This window comes from Stenella coeruleoalba, assembly GCF_951394435.1.
Source record: "Stenella coeruleoalba genome assembly, chromosome: 14".
In the NCBI taxonomy this organism is placed as follows: Eukaryota; Metazoa; Chordata; class Mammalia; order Artiodactyla; family Delphinidae; genus Stenella; species Stenella coeruleoalba.
In genome coordinates this window covers 68,546,693-68,568,548 of record NC_137160.1, presented here as the reverse complement: position 1 = coordinate 68,568,548, position 21,856 = coordinate 68,546,693, and the positions used below count along the sequence as shown (strand labels likewise).

Below are 21,856 nucleotides of genomic sequence, written 5' to 3'. Positions count from 1 at the left end.
TCTTTGCTGTACACCTGAAACTAACACAACATTGTTAATCAACTATACTCCAATATAAAATAAAATAATTTGAAAAAACACTAGTCCCATTTCCCTTTCTTTCCCAAAAAAGCTACTTTGTAGACAGCAAATGTCTTTTTGACTAAAAAGGTACAGATATTTTAAAATTGTGAATTATTTTCCATAGATAGATTATTAGATATTTCACCCTAGGCCTTGGTGGGAAGCACTTTCCATCTCTCATGTTTGACCCAATACTAGAAACAGAACAGCTCTTACACTGCTGTACATGGGAAGTGGCTCCTACAATGTGTTCAGTTTTGTATGTATTCTAGGGGCATGGTGGCAAGCTAAGTGGTCACCATCATCCAGAAAGAGAAAGAAAGAAAAGGAAGGGAAGGAGGGAGGGAGGAAGAAAGGGAAAGAAAAGGAGAAAGAAAGTGAGAGAGAGTGCAAGAGAGCAAGTAGGAAAGAAAGAAGGAGGGAGAGAGGGAGGGAAGGAAGCGGGGAAGGAAGGGAGGAAGGAAGGGAAGGAGGGAGGAAGGAAGGAAGCAGATATCCTTCTAATTATCTCCCGTCTCATTTTCCTAATTGCAGTTTATCTCAAAGTAAAATGAGAAGCATTTCTGCCTGCCTCCCCAGTGAATGAGAAGATCTGGGATGATCAGAGCGAGAGCACTTTAACTGAGGCTTTACTCTAGTGACCTACTTTGCAGCCTAACTGAGATTTGACTCCAAACTGCCTAAATTAGAACCATAAAGAAGGCTACCAAAAAAACAGAGGCTACAGAAACACTGTCATGCAACTACAGTTGTTTTGAGCATAAAAGAAAAGATGGACATTTTCCAAGCCAAAATTTACATTAGCATTATTTTCACAAGTAAGACATACTTAGAAAACGTCTAGGCTATTCTTTGTTGTTCATAAGAAATCTAAAGAGTCTAAATCATTTCTACTTGTTTTATTTTAAAGCATCTAAAAGGTGGATAGTAAATATTAGTATATGCTGACCACCAAAGGATAAAGATTTCTCATCATCTCTACCTTCTCTTTTTCTCCATCTCCATAAGTTCTATCCACTACCCCTCAGATGTGCACAGAAAGCTTCTAATGTCAAAAAACCTTCTTAGTGACTCAAATCTCATTCTCCCTGGCTTCTCTAAGCCCTCCACATCCTGAAGCTCTCTTCTCCCTGAACTCTACCTGGGTCACCTCCACCCTCTGTGATCCTGACTCAGTCTCCCTGACTGGCTTTCCTCCCTTATCTCATAGATGTCATTAGGATGATGCCATCTTAATACTTGTTTCCAATTCTATTTGCTCATGTTACATTGAGAGAAATACATACTGGGCATGTACAAAACAAACTTACCATGTTTGATAAAGAACTACTTTGGGGAAGTTCCTCCTCTCAGCTTTCCTGTTTCTTTCCAAAGGCACCACTGTTCTTCCAATCACTGGGGCACAACATCTTGGCATAAGCTTTGACTCATTCAGTCTAATCATATAAACACTGAGTACTCACTGTGTCTAAGGGGTTATACTCAGAGATACAGAGACTGTGGAGTAGAATAGTGTTTATACTTCTACTGAGTTTTAATCCAGTGGAGGTAACTATACAAGTACACCAATAACCATATTTTATGATTGAATAGAAATAGAATAAGAGAAATTTAAAAAGTGGACACAGGACTCAGACAAGGTAAAGAACTTGTTATCAAGAGAGGCTTCAAGAAGTGAATAGTTAAAAAAAAAAGAAGTGAATGGTACTTGGGATAATCCTAAAAAGATGGGTAAACTTTAGATAAGCAAGATAGGGACAGAGAAGTTCTTCTAAGTAGAAGAAATAGCTTGAGAAAATACATTAAAGCAAGAAGTATAGCCAGTGTGGCTAAATTAGGGAAGATGGAAAAACACAGTTTTAGGTAAAGAGTATGTACAGAGGAGTAGTAGAATTAAAGAATGGAAATCGTGATAGTCCCCATTTTAAGGTACAGTTTAGGAAGGTCAGTCTACTATTGGTGTGTGGGATGGAGGAGACATGGGAAGGAGGGAATGGTAGCAAGGAAAACCCAACTAGTTGGTTATTGCAACAGACTGGGCAACAAGGAAGGAGCAAGGCAAAGAAAAAACCTTAATGAGAATACTTACTTGACAACTGTTAGATTGAGTGTCAACTGAAAAAAAGGGGGATGGGGTAAGAAATCAATGATGACTTTAGATTTCTAAGTCAGGACTGTATAATGGGCTGAATGATCCTCCCGCTCCCCGGTCCCCAGTCTCTGCATTCTAATCCCAGGAACCTGTGAATGTTACTTTACACGACAAAAGGGATTTTGGAGGTGTGATTAAACTGTGGATCTTGGGAAGATTATTCTGGATTACTCAAGTGGGCTTGATGTAATCACAACAGTCTTTTTTTTTTTTTTAAAGAGGGATACAAGAGGAGTTAGGACAGAAGAGAAGGCAATGTGATGACTCAGAAGCAGAGATTGGAGTGATGCACTCTGGAATTGGAGGAAGAGGCCACAAGCCAAGGAATACACGCAGCCATTAGAAGCTGATTCTCCCCTAGAGCCAAGAAACCAGGCTTGTTGACATTGACCTTAGCCTGGTGAAATTGATTTCAGACTCCTGATCTCCAGAACTGTAACAGAAAACATTTGTGTTATTTGAAGCCACTAAGTTCATGGCAATTTGTTACAGCAGCAATAGTGAATGAATAGAGATAACTACAAGAATGGGCCTGTCATCAACAGAATAAGGAAAGCTAGGAGAAGCAGTTAATTTAGGAAAAAGATATTTCACATTTGAACTCACAAACTTGGACTGATCAGCATGAAAATCAGAAGAAGCATCTACTAGGCATATGAAAATGATCTCAGGCAGGAGGTCAGAGCTGGTGAATATAGATTTAGAAACAATGGACATTGAAGCAGTAGTTGAAGATTTGGTGGTAAAAATGATAGAGAGGGGCTTCCCTGGTGGCGCAGTGGTTGAGGGTCCGCCTGCCGATGCAGGGGACACGGGTTCGTGCCCCAGTCTGGGAAGATCCCACATGCCGCGGAACGGCTGGGCCCGTGAGCCATGGCCGCTGTGCCTGCGCATCCGGAGCCTGTGCTCCGCAACGGGAGAGGCCACAACAGTGAGAGGCCCACGTACCACAAAAAAAAAAAAAAAAAAAATGATAGAGAGATACAAAGAAGGAACAGGAAAGAATCAAGGAACAAAATACAAGAACTCCCACATTTAACAAGTGGCAATACAATGGAAAAGAGCCATTAAAAATAATGTAGGGAAACTGAATAATGACACAGAGGCTTTGCCTAAGAGGGAAGGCGGAATAAAAAAAGCAGGTGGCAGAAAAGCACATATGTTATGATCCAAGTTTTTAAAAAAGGAACAATCTGTACACACATGTGTATATTTACATATATGATTATACTACCATGTGTTTATGTGCATAGTAAAAAGGTCTGGAAAGAGTCTAACCAAGTTGTTAACAGTACTTAACTCTGAAAAGTGGGACATGGGAAGGTAGGCAAGGGGGTGGACCAGGGTGGAACTCCTTTTTCTACTTCATACACTTTCATACCATAAGAATTTTTTACCAAAGTAAGTACTGTTTTTGTAACTTTTAAAATTGTTCATTTTTAAAAAAGAAGGATAAGAAAAGCCAATGAAGATGGTACAGAAAGAGCAGCCAAGAAGAAAATCAGGACAGTGGTGCTTCACAGAAACTAGAGGAGGAGAGAATTTCAAGGAAAACTTAGTAAAGGCTGCCAAATGTTGCATACTGATTAAGGAAATTTAGAACTGTCAAGAGATCTCTCAACTGAGCCATCTGGAGATCACTGCTGATCTTTTTCAGGGGACAAAAGGTGCAAATCAAATTGCAATGGGTTAAACATGGATAGGAGAAGTTCTACTTCCAGTAATGGAGGAGTACCTCCTTTCAGAGCCACCCTCCTATAGATAACAACTATAAAGTCTGACAGGGGGCAGGGCAGGAGGGCTGGCATGGAGGGGGCAGGAGGCCAGCATGGAGGAAGCAGGGGGAGGAATTTATCTAAAAACACTGGAGTGCAACCAAAAGCAGTGAGAAACTGTAGGGAGGTTGGAGTTGACTCTTTGCAGAAGGGAAAGGCATTGGGTAAGTTTCCCATTTTTGAAATGCCAGAGGACATTTTGCAGGGGCAGGGACCAGAGGGCAAACCCCATTAGTGCCGTGTGGTGAGGCTAAAACTCAGGTAGAAACACACTGTCTTTCTGGCTTGAAGAACCAAAGGAAAAATCCCAGAGAGAGCCATAGAGGAGAGCCTTGGATTTGTAATTTTACACAGATCTCTGTTTAACTCATGAAATATGCATGTGCAAGGCCAAATCTAAGCAAGCTTAAAGACCTGAACAGAGATTTTAGCTGCTACCCAACACAGGGAAGACAGAATTTGGAGCTTGAATTAAGTCAAGTTAACTGGTAAAACAACTACAACAAAAATCAATACTATTAAGAGAAATATATCAGAATCCAGAGTCTCTATAAAGTATCACTGACAATGTTGGATATAATCCCTTTTCAAAGAGTACATTAAAATGTGACTAACAACTCAAAACAAAAGGCAATCAATGCACAACTCTGTGACTATACTACAAACCACTGAATTACACACCTTAAATGTATAAATAGTATACTATGTGAATTATATCTCAATCGAGCTGTTAAAAAAATAACAACATCAACAACAGGCAATCAATAGGGTCTAACTCTGAGATGACCCACATGGAATTAGCAGACAAGGTTTTATAAGCTTTTGTAATAACTAGGGCCGTTATGTGAAAGAAAATATACATGTAATGAATAAACACATAAATCTTAGCAGGAAAGCTGAAATGTTAATTAAAAGAACCAAATGGAAATTCTAGAGCTAAAAATATAATATATATCTAAATTTTAAAATGCACCAATGCAGTAAAGAATTAACCTTGCCCAGAGAGGTCCAGCCTTTGCCCCTGGCTCTGGGAAATAATTTCGAAGCCCTCAGAATGCCCAACCTAAGAGTCTTTGAGGGTGTTGACCATGCCAGAGAGTCGATGGTAACAGTATGATTTACAGTGGGGGCTCTCAGCTCAACCTCCAGAGGGGCAGGAAACTAAGGTCACTCATGCAGGTGGTCAACCATATCTCTGTGACCAAGATCCAATAAAAACTTTGGAAAAGAAAGCTCAAGGGAGTCTCTGTGCATACTGTCACATATTGCTGCTTGGAAGAGTTAGCACCATCCATGACACAACTGGAAGCTTTGTGCTTACAATTCTCCTGAACTCTAACCCATGTGCCTCTTCCCTTGGCTGATTTAAATCTGTATGCTTTCACTGTAATAAACCATAACCATGAGTATAACAATAACTTTCAGTGAATTCTGTGAGTCCTCCTAGTTACTGAACCTGAGGGTGACCCTTGCTTGCTGTTAATGTCAGAAGTGAGAGTAGTCTTGGGGAATCCCAAACTCTGCATCACCAGATAGGTTTATCAGAAGATTGGAGATGACAGAAGAGTTAGTGAACTTGAAGAAAGATTAACAGAAATTTTCAAATCTGAAGAATACAGAGAAAAAAAATTAAAAACATGAACAGAGCCTCAGCAATATATAGGACAAAATCAAAAGGCCCAAAGTAATGCAGAGAGATAAATAGAGAAGAGAGGGAGTGAACAAAAAGAAATATTTTAAAAATAATAGGTAAAAATTCCCTAAATTCAGGCAAAAATATATATGTGCTGATTCAAAAGCTCAAAGAACCATAGGAAGGAAAAAAATACAAAGAAAGCCACATTTAGGCATATCATAAACTGCTGAAAACCAAATTTAGAAGAAATCTTGTGAACTGTCAAGAAAAAATTAGCATACACCATACAGATTATTAATTCCACTGACTTCTTATTAGAAATAATGGGGGCCAAAAGACACTGGAAAGACTACTTTAACCCACTGAAAGATAAAAAAAAAAATCTACCAACCTAGAATTCTGTATCTAGCAAAAAATATCCTTCAAGAATGAGGTGAAATAAACACATTTTAAAGTAAACAAAATGAAGAGAATTCATCACTAGCAGACCTGCATTACAAGAAATGCTACATGAAGTTCTTTAGGCTGAAGGGAAATAATACCAGATGGAAACTCATATCTTCAAGAGTGAATGCAAGTACAAGAAATGATAAATAAGTGGATAAACAGAAAATATTATTTTTCCTCTCAATCATTTAAAATGATAATATAAAATAGAACAACTAACATTGTACTGTGGAGTTTAAAAAGAATATAGGTGTAGTAATAAATGTGAGAACTACAGCATAAAGTACAGGGAGTGGGGAGTAAGTGGACCTACAAGGTCATAATGTACTTATATTTTACAGGAAGTGGTACAATGGTAGCTCAAAGTAAACCATGAAAAGTTAAGGATATATAATGCCATCCTTAGAGCAACCATTAAAAAATTATGCAAAGACAGAGCTAAAAAGCAAATAGACAAGTTAAAATATAGTCTATATGATTAAATTTACCCATAGACAGCAGGAAAGGAAGAACGGAGAACAAAATATAAATGGGACAAGCAGAAAACCAACAGTAAAATAACAGACCTAAATCTAACAAAACCAATAATTACATTAACTGTTAAATGATGAAATTCTCTAATTAAAAGGCCATAATTGTGAAAATCAATAAAGAAGCAAGACCTAGCTAGATGTTATCTGCAGTTAACAAACTAAAGACACCAAGAAATAGAAAGTAAAGACAGAAAAAAAATGGAAAACACAAAAAGTAAGCATAAGAAGGTAGGAGTGGATATATTTGTATCAGATCAAGTAGTTCAAGAAAAAAAGACATGACCAATGATAAAAAGGGACATTTCATAATGATAAAAGGGCCAATCTGTCAGAAAGACAAAAACGATCATAAATGAATATTTGCCCAAAGAGAAAGCTTCAAAGTACATGAAGCCATGTTTCACAGAATTAAATGGAAAAACAGACAAGTCCACACTAACAGTTGTAGATTTTAACAACCTCCTTCTTAGCAACTGACAAAACATATAGACAAAGAAATCAAAAAAGACAAAGATGATCTGAACACCACTATCAACTACCTAGACCTAAGCAACATCTGTAGAGACACCTATTGCAATCCTACAAAGTATGTTCTCTGACTGCAATAGAAGTAAACTAGAATTTGATAACAATAAAGTTTCTAGGAAAATCTCAAATGTTTTAAATTAAACAGCACTTCTAAACAACACGGGGGTTAAAGGGAAATCACAAACAATTTTAGAAGATATTTTAAACCCAACGAAGGTAAAAACATAATACATCAAAAATGATTAGATGCAGCTAAAGCAGTGTTTAGAGGAAATTTTATATTTTTAATGCTTGTATTAGAAATTTAAAAAGTCTAAAATCAATGACCTAAGTTTCAACCTTGAGAGGCTAGAAAGAGGACCCAAAGAAAGCGGCAGGAAGAAAATGATAAAAATGAGACCAGAAAAATGAAATTAAAAAATAGATAAGCAATAGAAAAAACTTAACAAAAGCAAAAGCAAGAAAATTGATAAATCTCTAGCTAGAATGACCCAGAAAAGGGGGAGGGGGTTAGTACAGGTACAAAACACAAACTACCAATAACAGAAATGAAAGAGGACATATCACTATATATCTTACAAGCATGAAAAGGAAAATAAGTAAGTATTATAAACAACTTTATGCCAATAAATTCAACAATTTAGATGAAATGAACAAAGTCTTTGGAAAATAAATACAACTAATCAAAATGATAGATTTCTGACACAAGATGATAGAGAAATATGAATTGTCCAATATGCACAGCCTTCTACACTCCAGGTTTCAAGCCCTCCAACCTATCCTATGTGCCACTGCTAGACTTGTCTTCCTTAAATATCTAGTCAATGTTCTCACTTCTACATTTCAAAACCTTCAGGAGTTCCTGTTCACTAACAATTACTTGCCTAGTTTTCATAATAACCTTCTACCATCCTCTAGCACATTCCTGAAGGCTAATCATGCCACTATCCCTCAGATATGCCAACCTATTGCATCAAATTCTTCTTTCACGTACTCCTTGCCATCAATGCCATCCCATTTCTGACCAAATCTCAGCTATTCTTCAAGGTCCACCTGGGCGTCATCTCCTCCAAGAAGCTTTCCAGACTATTCCCAGCCCTCAGGGCCTCCCTTCTGGGAATTTCATGGCTACACAACATCATTAACACCGTTGTCCTATGTATTAATCTTATTTTCCCAACTAAATTATAAGCTCTTTGAGGGCAAGGATTTTTTTTTCAAACTTCTCTACCATGTAAGGCAATTATTCCAGGATTCAGCACATAGTATGATTCAATAAATACTTGAAATCTGTTGAATGAATATATCATACCAAGAACTTATTTCTATGGTTTTTATCAGGCTCTCTAGATTCTCATTCTGATCTCAATACCATCTTCACCATCACCTCTAGGGATTTGCCAGACTTTTTCAAACAACCATATTCACGAAACATATGGTTACAATAAGCGGAGGTAGAGGGGAGGGAGAAGTAGTGCTAAAATTATATAAAGAGAAATAGGGTTTTGTAGGTCACGAAAGAAAAGGGGACTGACTTTTACAGTGCATTGCCACTAATATCCGCTAAGCATACACTAATACGAATAAGGTCACCGTCTTCTTGTCCTCTCCCCACCCTGAGTCCCTGTGGACATAACAAACCATGGGCTCCAGGCACAAGGATGAGTTCCGCTTATACTTCTGAACACATCTGTTCCTTTCATTCATTATGTACCAACATCTGTTTGGGTACCAAGAAAAGATAACAATATCTTCTAAAAAGTAGCCAGTTACTAATACTTATCACCTCTTACCATTCCATATAAATTCCCCCAAATCTATAAATATCTTAACTGTAACCAAGTCCTATCAAACCACAGACTGCAAATCTATCTTATTTAAATTTTTCAAAAAATAATTTTACATTTACACTATAACTATCAACATCATTTGTGAATACACATACATTGAGGGGAAATAATACATTCCCTTTGGGGTTAAAGTCACCAAGTAAAGAACTCCCTCTAAACATTTAAAAATCCTCTCAAATTCCCTTCCATTGATGACTTCCTAGCAAGCTTCCCTTTCATTTAAACCAAACATAGCTTTGTCTCTTCACTTCATCCCCCTTCTCTCTAATTAGATAAATCTGGTCGTTCTTCTCTCTAGACAGATTAAAGGTTGGGGTGTTTTGTTTTTCCAGTATTTCAGAGTTCTAAACCTCAGAGCACTGTGATGACAGAAAAGATCCTGTGATTTAGAGCAGGCAGGCTCCAAGGACATATATCTGAAGGAAATATAAAACACACACAATGAGGAGATACTTTTGAATATAAACACACAGATTCCTGTAAAAGATAGTGGGTTACTCCAGCTATTTCTAGCCCTTGGCCCTGACCCTGGGTCCCGCAAGCAATCCTGTCCTTACCCAGATTGGAGGATGCTCGCCCCTCTGCAGCCCGGTCCTTGAGATCCTCAGCGATGCCCAGCTGCTGCTCATGGTACTGTTTAGCTCTCTCCAAATCCTGCATGCACCTGGCAGCATGGCCCAGGCCAGCATAGGCCCGCATCTCAATGGCCTTCTCCGTCAACTCCTGAGCCAGCTCCAGCACGTAGTTGTGGTAAGACATGGCCTTGTCAAAGTTCCTCCTGTAGTGGTAGGCACTGCCCAGATTGCTGTAGGCGCGGGCCTCTTCTCGCTTGTTGCCCAGGTCCTTGGCTATCTTCAGATGCTGCTCATGGCACTGCACAGCATTCTCAAAATCACCCATGGCAATATACACCGCTCCCATGTTACCGAGTTCTCGGGCTTCAGAAAGCTCATCTTTGGATTGCTTGGCGAGAAGAACACACTGTTTGTGACTGGCCAGTGCATTGGGGTAGTCTCCAATGGCTGTGTACACGTGGCCCAGACTGCTCAGGGCTGATGAAGCTGCCTGGAGAGAAAGGATAAGGCAGAGAAAAGAAAGCACATCAGAAAATGGCTTTGGTTTGTTTCAGCTGATAAAATGTTAGAGAGTTTGCCCATAACCATCCAAACCTATTTCTAATGGTGTTTCTATCACTGGTCTGCAGACCTATGCAGAACTGAAAAAGAGCACATCCAAACAGCAAGTTCCTAATAAAAGACAACGGCAATTTAATCAGTAACATTCAATACCGAATCTCATAGAAACAGGTTGTGTGCCATATAACGTTCATCTTAGTTTAAAGACTTGACATTTCTAATATTGTGATATTATATCTCTGTTAATAGCTATTAACCTCTGCAGCATAAGAAAATGTTGAAGAAAATCAAAATTAATTATTACATGTAATATAGCATAGGAAATTCATAGGAGAAATCCATGCTAGGCTCTTTGCACTCAAAGAGTGCACTCAAATTGCATTTCTCAATTCTTGTCTTCTCCCAAAGCAAATGGATACATTAACGGCAAGGGAGATCTTTAGATTGATGATTGATAATTTTGTGACCCAGGACCAATGGAGGGTCCTGTTCTCTTATCTTTGTTAACTCAATGTGACTTCATCAGTGCTGGTTACTGTGGAAGGCTTAGATTAGATGAGCCGCAGAGGAAAATAACGGGAGTTACAACTACATCTCTGAATGTGGTAGTCCCCACGGGGCCTCACCACCCCTTTTTAGGCTCACATTGCTCTTCGAGCTTTGCTTTTCTTGCCTAGAGGCTCTCTCTTCTGACCCCAGCCTCTGTGCAGAAAGATGCTATCTTCCTAGTCCCCTCACACTGCTCGCCACTCAAATAGTTCTTGTCTAAAGAAAAGAACATGAGCCCTTTTTGTCTTAAAGGTTTTAATGAAAATGACTCTATATTGACATAGTGAACCAAAGGGAAACAAAAATAACAAAGGAGATGTTACACGGGTTCTAGAATTTTACCAAGTGCAGATAGTCTTAGATTCTCGTCTTTAGTTTCTAACTCCTTTGCAGAGACATAAAAGGGAAGTTACACCGAGCTCTCCTGCGCTTCTTTTCATTCAACAACTTGCCTATCCTTCCCTTCCTTCACACAGTGCCTACAGCTAGAGCCACGTAGCCCCCTTTCTTCATGATGCTCCCTCTTCGTACCATGAATACGTGATCCTGGCAGAACAAAGGGTAAACTCTGTCACAAGTAGGCAAGTGATCTTCACCAGGGCCTCCAGGCTAGGGAATAACAACAAGGGAAGGCCATCCCACCTGGAGTAAGGGTATTTCTTTATCAGATGTGTTCTATATACACTTCAGAACACTTTTATTAATATTTCATAGTTGAGTGATTTGCTACCTTATTTCTTTGCCTGCGAAATAGCAGTTTTGATCAAAATGACTGAGACTGACCATCTTTACAATGCTTGCAAACTGTGTATCTGCAAAAGGTTCCATATAGTTTTAAGTTGCTTTTATCATTTCACAGATGTTCCAACAAAAAGCTTGGGGAAAATAGAGAGGAAATAAACACTTAGAAATGTACTTTTGGGGTTTGTCTTTTTTTTCTGAGTGGTGGAGAGCAGAAACAATTCCATGAAAATCACAGTCCTGTAGCAATGTGATTCTGGCAGATGCAGCAATGATGTCACCCAAGAGCATGCCACTTGGATGTGTACTGGCCTCAGGTTCCTACTTCAGGAACCTCTTCAGGATCATAAGTTAAGACTTCTTGTTGGCACAGTGCACACAGGCCTTTCTACTGCTCACAACTCCCCTCCCCACACCCGACAATCTCCTTTCCTCCTTTGCTACAGGGCGGGGGACTCAGTCTCTTTCCTTTCCTTCTGTAATTGGCCCTCCCCTCCTTACTCTCTGAGGTCCTTCTGTGCCCAAGCCAGGCTAGAGAGCAGGACACAGTCCACAAACCCTCCCACCTGCAAATCTTTGCTGCCCTCAAAGTAGAACACATGGCTCTTTCACTATGGAGCCAGTGTGACTTACAATCAGACACCCTTGGTTCAAAACTGCACTGATGTTTACTAGCCCTGGGACCTTCAGAAACTTAACTTCTCTGAGCCTTGCTTTTCCAGAGGTTTCTAGGTCCCAGGAACTGAGTGTTTTCAAACTTAGCCATGAGCCTCTGTCAAATGTGTAAACCATAAATAATTCACTAGATAATTCCAAATAGTAGATCTGGTTGGAGGCAATGAGCCCTTGAACACTGTAGGGAATAGATTAATAAGGCCTGGGGCAGGCACAGCACCCCAGGCATCACTGTTCTTAGAAACTTGTGGTATGTGGCAACTCCAAATGACAGCCCAGGGATCTTCTGCTTCTGGTTCTTCATTTCTGTAAATGCCAGGGAGACAAAGGAGCTCATTTGCTGAAGCTCTCCCAAACATAAGGAAAGAGAGTATTGGGGCATTTCCCCTTTAGGGCTGTGAGGAAAGAGGGAAGGACTACTGCATTAGCTCTTCCCTGGCACCTTCCTGTTACAGGCAGCGCTATCAGGCTGGGACTCTTCTCGCAGGTGTCCTGGAAACCGGCAACTCTAGAAAGGTCAATATAGTTTATGAAGCACATATCATAGCCTCTGAAATTAGAAAGGCAGCTTGATGTAGTATAAGAATGGAACAGAATTTAGAGTCAGAGGCCCTGGCTGTGTAACCCTGAGAAGTCATGTCACTTCTTCACCTGTACTTTCTTTATATGTAAACCATTCTGATAATGACAGCATATGTACTTTCCAAGGGTAGGATGGGATCATATGAAGCAGTGCAAGTGAGTGTCCTGAGTAAACTGTAAAGTTCTCTGTAAATGCATCACTAAGGTGTGGATGATGTTTTATGACTGCAGGCCGTCTGGGCTGAGCTCTGTTACCAAGCAGAAGCTAGTACCGGCACCAAAAACATCAGTCATTACAACCAAACATCTATATTCCTATATCAGTTGCCACAGGACATGAAGTCCAGTGTTTTACAGCTGCTGGGCAAATAACGTGATCATATTTATCAGCTAAGTGAATTACAAATTAATCATTTGTCTTTGTTCCTGTTCCTGTGGAATAAGCTTAGATCTGAAACATGGTTTCAGGCTGTTAAGGAGAATCTGAAGACCCACTATCTACAGGGAAACACAGGCCCCACCTCAAGCAGATGCTGCACTTGCCACTAAGGTTCACACTGCCTTTGTATATTAATCTCTTTGAGATTTTTGTGCTAGAATAGCAGCAGCTGCTTCCCACAGTGGAAACATTTTGGAACATCTGTATTTGAATACCAAAATGCACACAAACAGTTATGCTAACAAACTCTCTGGTTGGAATAAGACAATACTTTTCTCTTTTTACAAGATATAAATTACTTATGTTCTTGCCAAAGCATGATTTCCAGCTGCAGACTTAGCACACAGGAGTCATTACCCCTTGCTCTGTGCCCCAAATATTTGCGGAAGAACTGCACCTGATGAGTCAGTTTCGTGGGACATGGAGCTAGAGAAGGAAATTTGCTCATATTTTTTCAAACCACCTTTCAGGACTTTCAGTTTGAGACATGAAATAGAGAAAGTGTAAACTACCCAAAAAACCACATTGATGATACTACCATTAAACATTATTTTGCAAAATTAAACGTGTTCCTCACAACTAGCATGTTTTTCCCTTTATTGTATGTATTTTATAAGAGTTATATTTTGTGGGATGACTAAATGCACATATAGAGAATATCTGATATACCTGCTGATTGACTAATTGCATGTAGTTTTAAGAAAAGGGGAAATGCACCCACAGCTAGTACCAGAAATACAGTTTTTCATCTTCACTGTCCAAATCCACATGCACCTTGTATTCCTTGCCAGTTCAGTGCCCACGAACCCAAGGTACTGGGTTAACCACCTGCAACCCAAGAGGCAGAGGGATATAGAAGAATAGGGGCAGACTCTGGAATCAGGCATGCATGGGTCCAAAGGACAAACTGTGTGATACTACACAAGTTCTGCAACATCTCTGAGCCTCAGTTTCCTCATCTGTAAATGGAAATATTAACATCTCACAGTGCTCTGAGGAGTACTAAATAAGATAGAACTTGTAAAGAGCCCATTTCAAGGCTCACAGAAGATGCTCAAAAATTTTAGATTTTCATTTCTCTTCCTACCCTAACTTAGCTTTATTCATTTCAAAGATGTGGTAGAAGATGACCAGAAAATAGAACATGATGTTATATGTCACCACAACTAAAAACACGACACAAGAAGTGTGCCCCACTGATGGCAGGAAGGGTCATTATTTTCATACGCTAAAGCATATTACTCGTATTACTCTTCTGCAAGTGTAGACATAAGAAAATTCACCCTTTACTCCGGGGCATTTTGGAATCATTGGTATATCCAACACTTAGTGTTGGTAAAAGCACTTTAAGTGGTCAAAGCTTACACGGATATTGGAGTGTTTTGGGGTCTGTTGGTTGGTTCATTTGTTCATTCATTCATGTACTCAAGAAAATTCTCTAGACACAAACAGAGTCAACTAATTTTTGACAAAGGAACAAAGGTAATTCAGTGGAGAAAGGACAGGCTTTTCAAAAAATGGTGCTAGAACAACTGGACATCCACATGCAAAGAAAGTGAATCTAGACACAGACTTTACACTTTTCATACAAATTGACTCAAAATGGATCATAGACCTAAATGTAAAATGCAAAACTATAAAACTCCTAGAAGATAAGAGAAATTCTAGGGGACCTAGGGTTTGGAAATTAATTTTTAGATAAAACACCAAAGGCATGACCCATGAAAGAAAGAATTGCTACGTTGGACTTCATTAAAATTAAAAACTGTGCCCTGTAAGAGATACCATGAACAGAATGAAAAGACAAGCTACAGACTGGGAGAAGATATTTGCAAAATACCTATCTGACAAAGGACTTGTATCCAAAATATACAAAAACAAAAAACAAAAAAAATTAAAACTCAACAAGAAAACAACCCAACTTTAAAATGGACAAAAGACCTGAACAGATACCTCACCAAAGAAGATACAGTTTTCCCTCAGTATCTGCAAGGTATTGGTTCCAGGAACCCCCATGGATACCAAAATCTGCAAATGCTCAAGTCCCTTATGTAAAATGGCATGGTATTTGCATATAACCTATGCACATCATCCCATATTCTTTAAATCATCTCTAGATGACTTATAATGCCTAATGCAATGTAAATACAATGTAAGTAGTTGTTGGTATATGGCAAATTCAAATTTTGCTTTTTGGAACTTTCTGGAATTTTTTCAAATATTTTTGATATGTGGTTTGTTCAATCTGTGGATGCAGAACCCATAAATATGGAGGGCCGACTGTATATAGGTGGCAAAGAAGCATATGAAAAGATGCTCCACATGATATGTCATCAGGGAATTGCAAGTTAAAACAACAATGAGATACCACTACACATCTATCAGAATGGTGAAAATCTAAGACAACTGACAATATCAAATCCTGGTGAAGATGTGGAGCAATAGGAACTCTCATTCATTGCTAATGGGAATGCAAAATGGGACAGCCACTTTGGAAGATGGTTGGGTAGTTTCCTACAAACCTACTCAAACCATATGATCCAGCAATCATGCTCCTGCATTATTTACCTTAATGAAATGAACACTTACATCCACACAAAAACCTGCACGTGAATGTTTGTAACACCTTTATTCACAATTGTTAAAAACTGGAAGCAACCAAGATGTCTTTCAATAGGTGAATGGATAAATAAAATTTGATACATCCTTACAATAGAGTATTATTCAGCACTAAAAGGAAATGATCTACCAAGGCTCAAAGAGATATGAAGGAAACCTTAAATGTATATTCTTTAATGAAAGAATCCAGTCTTAAGGGCTTCCCTGGTGGCGCAGTGGTTGAGAGTCCGCCTGCCGATGCAAGGGACACAGGTTCGTGCCCCGGTCTGGGAAGATCCCACGTGCCACGGAGCGGCTGGGCCCGTGAGCCATGGCCGCTGAACCTGTGCATCCGGAGCCTGTGCTCCGCAATGGAAGAGACCTCAAAAAAAAAAAAAAAAAAAAAGACTACACACTGTATGATCTCAACTACATGACACTCTGGAAAAGGCAAAACTATAGAGAAAGCAAAAAGATCAGTGGTTTCAGCAGGCGAAAAGGATGGATCACAGGGGATTTTTAGGGCAGTGAAACTATTCTGCATGACACTATAATCATGGATATAGGGCATCATACATTTGTCAAAACCCATAGGCTGTACAACACGAACAGTAAACCCTAGTGTAAACTATGAACTTTAGTTAACAATATTATATCAATATTGGTTTCTCAATTGTAACAAATGTACCACACTGATACAAGATGTTACTAAGAGGGGAAACTGAATGGGGAAGAGAAAGGGAACGTGGGAACTCTGTACTAGCTGCTCAATTTTCTGTAAATCTAAAACTGCTCTAAAAATGAAGTCTGTTAGTTAAAAATTAATAAATAAATTGGAGTTTTCCTCATTGCGGGAGTGGGTAATTCTAGGAAATGGAAACAGCACAAGCAAAGGCATGAAGTATGACAGAGTGTGTAATGATTAGAGACCAAGAAGCTGGTTAGACCTGGGAATGGGGATAGTGGTTGGAGGGGAGTCTGGAAAGGTGGGTTTGGATGAATTCTGTCTGTCCATCAATTTGTAAAATCTAATGCATTTTCCATGTATGTTGTTTCATTTAATCATTAATAACAATCCTTTTAATTGTGTGTTATTATTAAAGCCATTTGTGAGATAACGTTAGACTCAAAGAGATAAAATGACATGCCTAAGAATACACAATTGATAGCACTGATAGCAAAGCCAGGGTTCAGGTCCACAGACATCAGATTCTAGCTCTCGTGCTCATTTAACTACACACAGTTTATCCTCTATTGAAGAATTTACAATCCACCCAGGGAGCAATAACAGCCACAGGTTTAAGCAGGGGACTGACAAGATCTGATTTATACTTTCATGTATATCCATGAAGTAGCTGAAAAGGAGGGAGATTGGTAGTAACGACAACAACAAAATGCTTAACTAAAATAACAACTAATTAGAATACAGTAAGATCAATGTTAAGCACTAATGATATTAGGGTAGGCTTTAGGGATATTCACAAATATGCTGGCATCTCTGTTTCGAAGCAGGTAAGACTGCACATCACTGACTGCATGAAGTCAGGTGTGAGTGGCTACGTGACCTTCTTTGGCCAATAAATGTGATCACATCCATGTAAAGCTTTAAGAACCAGTGCATACTTCACCACATTTTCTCTTCTCTTTGCTACACACTGCTCCATCAAAATTGAAATTTAAGTGACAATCAGCAATGTGGGCCCTGGCTGACCTGTAATGAATACACAGCGGGCACAAGAAATAAGCCACTAAGATTTGGGAATTTACTATTACTGCAGCATAACCTGGCCTAGCCTGACCAGTACAATACTGAGCATAAATTAATAATTTTCATGTTCCAGTCACTATAGTTATAGTTAACACTATCTAGTGGTTCAATTATTTGAATTACCATAGGTTTCCGGGTGATGAAATTTTAGTCATTTTTATAGAAAAACTAAATTTGAGGAGAGTTAGGTACTAAAACCAGAAACTTAGCTAATCTTTAAAAATCTGTATTAACCCAGATACAAGGGTCTACCTGGTAGTAATTTACCCACATTGCAGATCTATTTAGCGGGAATCAATAGCCACCCAAACACAAACCTGTAGAAACAGAAGACTGAATCATGTTCTGTGCGGTCTATACACTTCCTACAGTCTTAAATAACATTCATTCCCTATCTAATGAGTGTACTATAGCCTGAAAAATCTACCCTTAGTCAGCAACTGAGTTGATAAAGTAATTCTGTATAAAAAGTTAAATGACAGCCATGAATGTCTAGAGTTGCTTACTCAATAGCCACACAAAAACAACTGTACAAAAATAATCAAAAAATGTATAATCTATAATGTTGAGGATGTTGTCCATGATTCCACCTGATGTCATCTTTATAAGGACCAGTGGAAAAATTTCTTTCAGATTTCAATGCAGCTGCTATGGTTTTATCTTAAGAAAAATGTGAATCATATAAGCGGTCATGTTTACCTTTTTGTTTGAGTCACCAGGAAGCTTATGATTTAATACAGAGCCTCCTTTTAACAGCCAGATAGAATCCCATAATATGTTCAAACTCTGCCCTGGCTTCAGCATATGATATGATCCTAATCCTCTCATTACTCTGATTTCTTCTCTTTGCTGTTTTGTTTCCTGCTCCCACAAATCCTTCTTGGATTACAATAGAGAAAAAACAAATCAGCAAAACAAAAACAAAAACAGTTAAATGTTAAGGCTCTTGGTAGGGAGAAAGCTCCTGAAATGGGATCTCTAAGAATTGTGAACTCACAGCCACAGCCTGAAGAAGAGATTTAAATACCACACAAACAGGGAAATTTTTAATTACATGGCCTTTAGTAGTCTTCAATCATTTCATGCTGTACATGCTCAATAACTGCTGTTGGGTTTATGATAATCAGTCCAACCAGTTTGTCCCAATTCCTAAACTTAGCGTTGGAGGAATATTCTGCAGTTGTTACTAAAAAGTAAGACAGTGATTTGTGTACATCTGAATTCTTTCTACCATATTACTGTACCATAGTTGGAATAGTTGGTATGAATCTATTACTATGAGCTTAGAGAGAAGTTAGTGACAGTTATAGCTTCTCCATAGGTAACCTGTCAGCTTTTCCTAATACTGTGGGGCCAGGGGAGCTTTCACAATAATTATTTTTATCAGAACTATATTAGGGTTGGAAGAATAATACAATGTCAGAAAGATCTATTACCTAGACCTAAGAGTTGCTATCACAGGTGATAAATTACTTATAATGCCCAGCATTAATATAGCAAAGTTTTCAAACCAAGTATTTGTAAATGTCCTTTGCAGATGCAAATTAACAGATTAATAAGGAAACAAGCTTTCTTGTTTGAGAAGCTGGGATGACAGATTAGCTATTAAGAGCAATTTATAGGTCATAAGATATGAAAGTTGGCAAGAAACACTACCTCTGCTGGCTCTATAAATAGTAAAACTGCATTTAGTTTCCCAAAGGTATCCTGTTAGACATTTTAATTATACCATAAAAACTGCCAGAATTTATAATGAATTCATTTTTTTTAACTTGATGCTCCATGTAAACTTGATTCAATACAACAGGCATCTGTGCTATGTGCTGTAACTGCCAAGTTGCAGCCAATGCAAGAGTGTGTGCTACTTCCTCATGAAGGACTGCAAATGATGAGGTTGATGCTGAACGGCAGAGGAAAGAAGATGTTCCTCCCTAACATCTCTTCCAGGTTACTTAAGGATTCTCCTCCCTCCTTTACAACTTAACACCTTCCACTGCAGCCATATGCTATCCCTTTAGAGAGATTTTTATAAAGAATTCCATTCTACATAGCTCTTTGGCCACAAGATGATGACCAAGTAATAATCTTAGAGTCTTGGTAGTCCTATTAGGGAGCTGAGTGTGACTGGGGATAAATTCTCTCACTCACTTGAAATAATCAATTAAGATGATTTTTGGAAAGTTATTTCCCACTCTCAGTTTCACCTACATCTTCAGTTTTATTTGGGGGAGTGAAAGGCAGATAACTTAGTTTCAAATTAGTTTTTTACGACATAACTCACTCAAGTTTCTTATGTAATAATTTGACCTGGGTTAAGAGACATTCTACCATAGTGCTGTTTTAGTCCAGTCAAAACTATTCCATTCCACACTTGCCAGCCAACCTGAATTTTAGTAGACTATAAAACATCATTTTGTAGGGAGTTGGAATGTAGTCAATCACCCTTTGAAGATCGAATCATAAAATCTGGCTTTGGCTGAGCAGGATATAATGGAGAAATGTGGAGAGAAAGAAAGATGGAAAACACATATGTGTTCAAGTACAAATACAAGAGGCAGAAGAGACATTTCTTGGAAGGAAGAAAACCCAAGAAAAGGACAGCTTACTTGCTAGGACAAGCAGATAACAATTTAAACAAGAAATCTTTTAATTGGATGGAAAGGAGTCCTCAAGGATCCTGGAAAGATGTTAGCAAATTAAGAAACAACTGAGAACTTCTGCTACCATCCATGAAGGAATATCATTATGGCCCTCCCACTTTAAAGAACAGGCCCTAATGCAGGCTGAGGGCTTCTGAAATTCACGGCTTCTAACTGTTCAGGAATAAATGGTCCACAATCTCAGCTCTCTGTACTTTCCCTCAGCCTGGCAGATTCAACTTCTATCCCTGTTGGATGATTCCAAACTCAGATTTCAGAATAAGAGACAGAGGATTTTAGAGCTGGAAGAGGCCTTATAGATCACCTAATTTCATTGGTTTTCAAACTTTGTTTAAATCAAATTAAAAATACAGGGCTTCCCTGGTGGCGCAGTGGTTAAGAATCCACCTGCCAATGCAGGGGACACGGGTTCGAGCCCTGGTCCAGGAAGATCCCACATGCCGAGGAGCAACTAAGCCCGTGCGCCATAACTACTGAAGCCCACGCGCCTAGAGCCCATGCTCTGCCACAAGAGAAGCCACCCAATGAGAAGCCCGTGCACCGCAACGAAGAGCAGCCTCCACTCAAGGCAACTAGAGAAAAGCCTGCGGGCAGCAACAAAGACCCAACACAGCCAAAAATTTTAAAAATTAATTTATTTTTAAAAATATATTAAAAATACATGTGATTTACGTGATTAAAAGTGTTGTTGTTTAGGTTACTTAGACTAGGATGCACTTTTCTCCCCAGCACCCTTGGGAGAATCTATGGCACCCTGCAGGTTTGAAAACCACTTACCAATGTTACTTCCCAATGTCTTTAGATATAGAAACTAAGACCAAGAGATGTCAAGTACCTTGGCAGCAGGTCAACCTGCTAACGACCAGCAAAGGCAGGACTAGAGCCCAAATCTTCAGGCCCCCAGCTGTTACCCTCCTCACTGTGCTTTGCCTGCATTCCATCACACCATCTCACAGTCACCTCAAACTCAAGCCCTCACTGCCTTTCCTAAGTCTGCCTTGTGATTTCCATGATTAATGAAAGAAGTGAACGTTATCACTATTTCTTCCAACAACTAGTTAAAAGCTCAGTGTTAGCATTGACTCTTTCCTTTCTTTTGGCCCTCATATTCAGCAGCCACCCAAGACCAGCTTTATTAGACTTGTGAAATTATAATTTTACTAGTTTTTATTTAATAATCTTCACTTTAATGCCAATTATTTATATAAGAGAACCACTTAGAATTAATTTCTGACAGTGTTATTTTAAATAATAAATATTATCTTTAAAGTTATGTGACGATGTTAACAGATGAGGTTTGTAATATACTTTAAATACATACTGCTCTTCCCTCTAAAATCCAAGCCAGCTATTTAGTGACAAATTCAGTGGCAAACTTTAATAACTTCAGTAAAACTTTAGTAACTTTTCTAACAGCTACTGATTCTGTCTCCTGAATAATAATGAACTTAGTAATTCCAGGGTAACACAGCGACTAGAACTGTCTAGGTTTAAATTCTGTCTCTGCTGGACATCTTCCTGACTCTTTGTCCTTGTTTCCTTATCTATAAAGTAGAGGTAATGATATCTATCTCTTGGGATGGTTTTAAGCATATACTTAAAGAGCTTAGAATTGTGCCTGGCACATTACAAGTATTTAATTACTGCTAGCTGTTATTATAGATGCTAAATACCAATAAAATTGAGTAAATTAATTTTAAAGTCATATATTTACATTAATTTAA

The 21,856-nt window shown here is 38.8% G+C and overlaps 1 protein-coding gene across 5 annotated transcripts in view; it reads right to left on the bottom strand.

The window, feature by feature from the left end:
• TTC28 (tetratricopeptide repeat domain 28) overlaps nucleotides 1-21,856 on the bottom strand; it is a 594,505-nt gene that overhangs the window by 157,004 nt on the left and 415,645 nt on the right. For all 5 annotated transcript variants that reach the window (XM_079943481.1, XM_079943479.1, XM_079943480.1 and 2 more), the window contains one exon: nucleotides 9,542-10,049. In XM_079943481.1, the coding sequence (XP_079799607.1) occupies nucleotides 9,542-10,049 (508 nt within the window). The remainder of the gene's footprint in view (nucleotides 1-9,541; nucleotides 10,050-21,856) is intronic.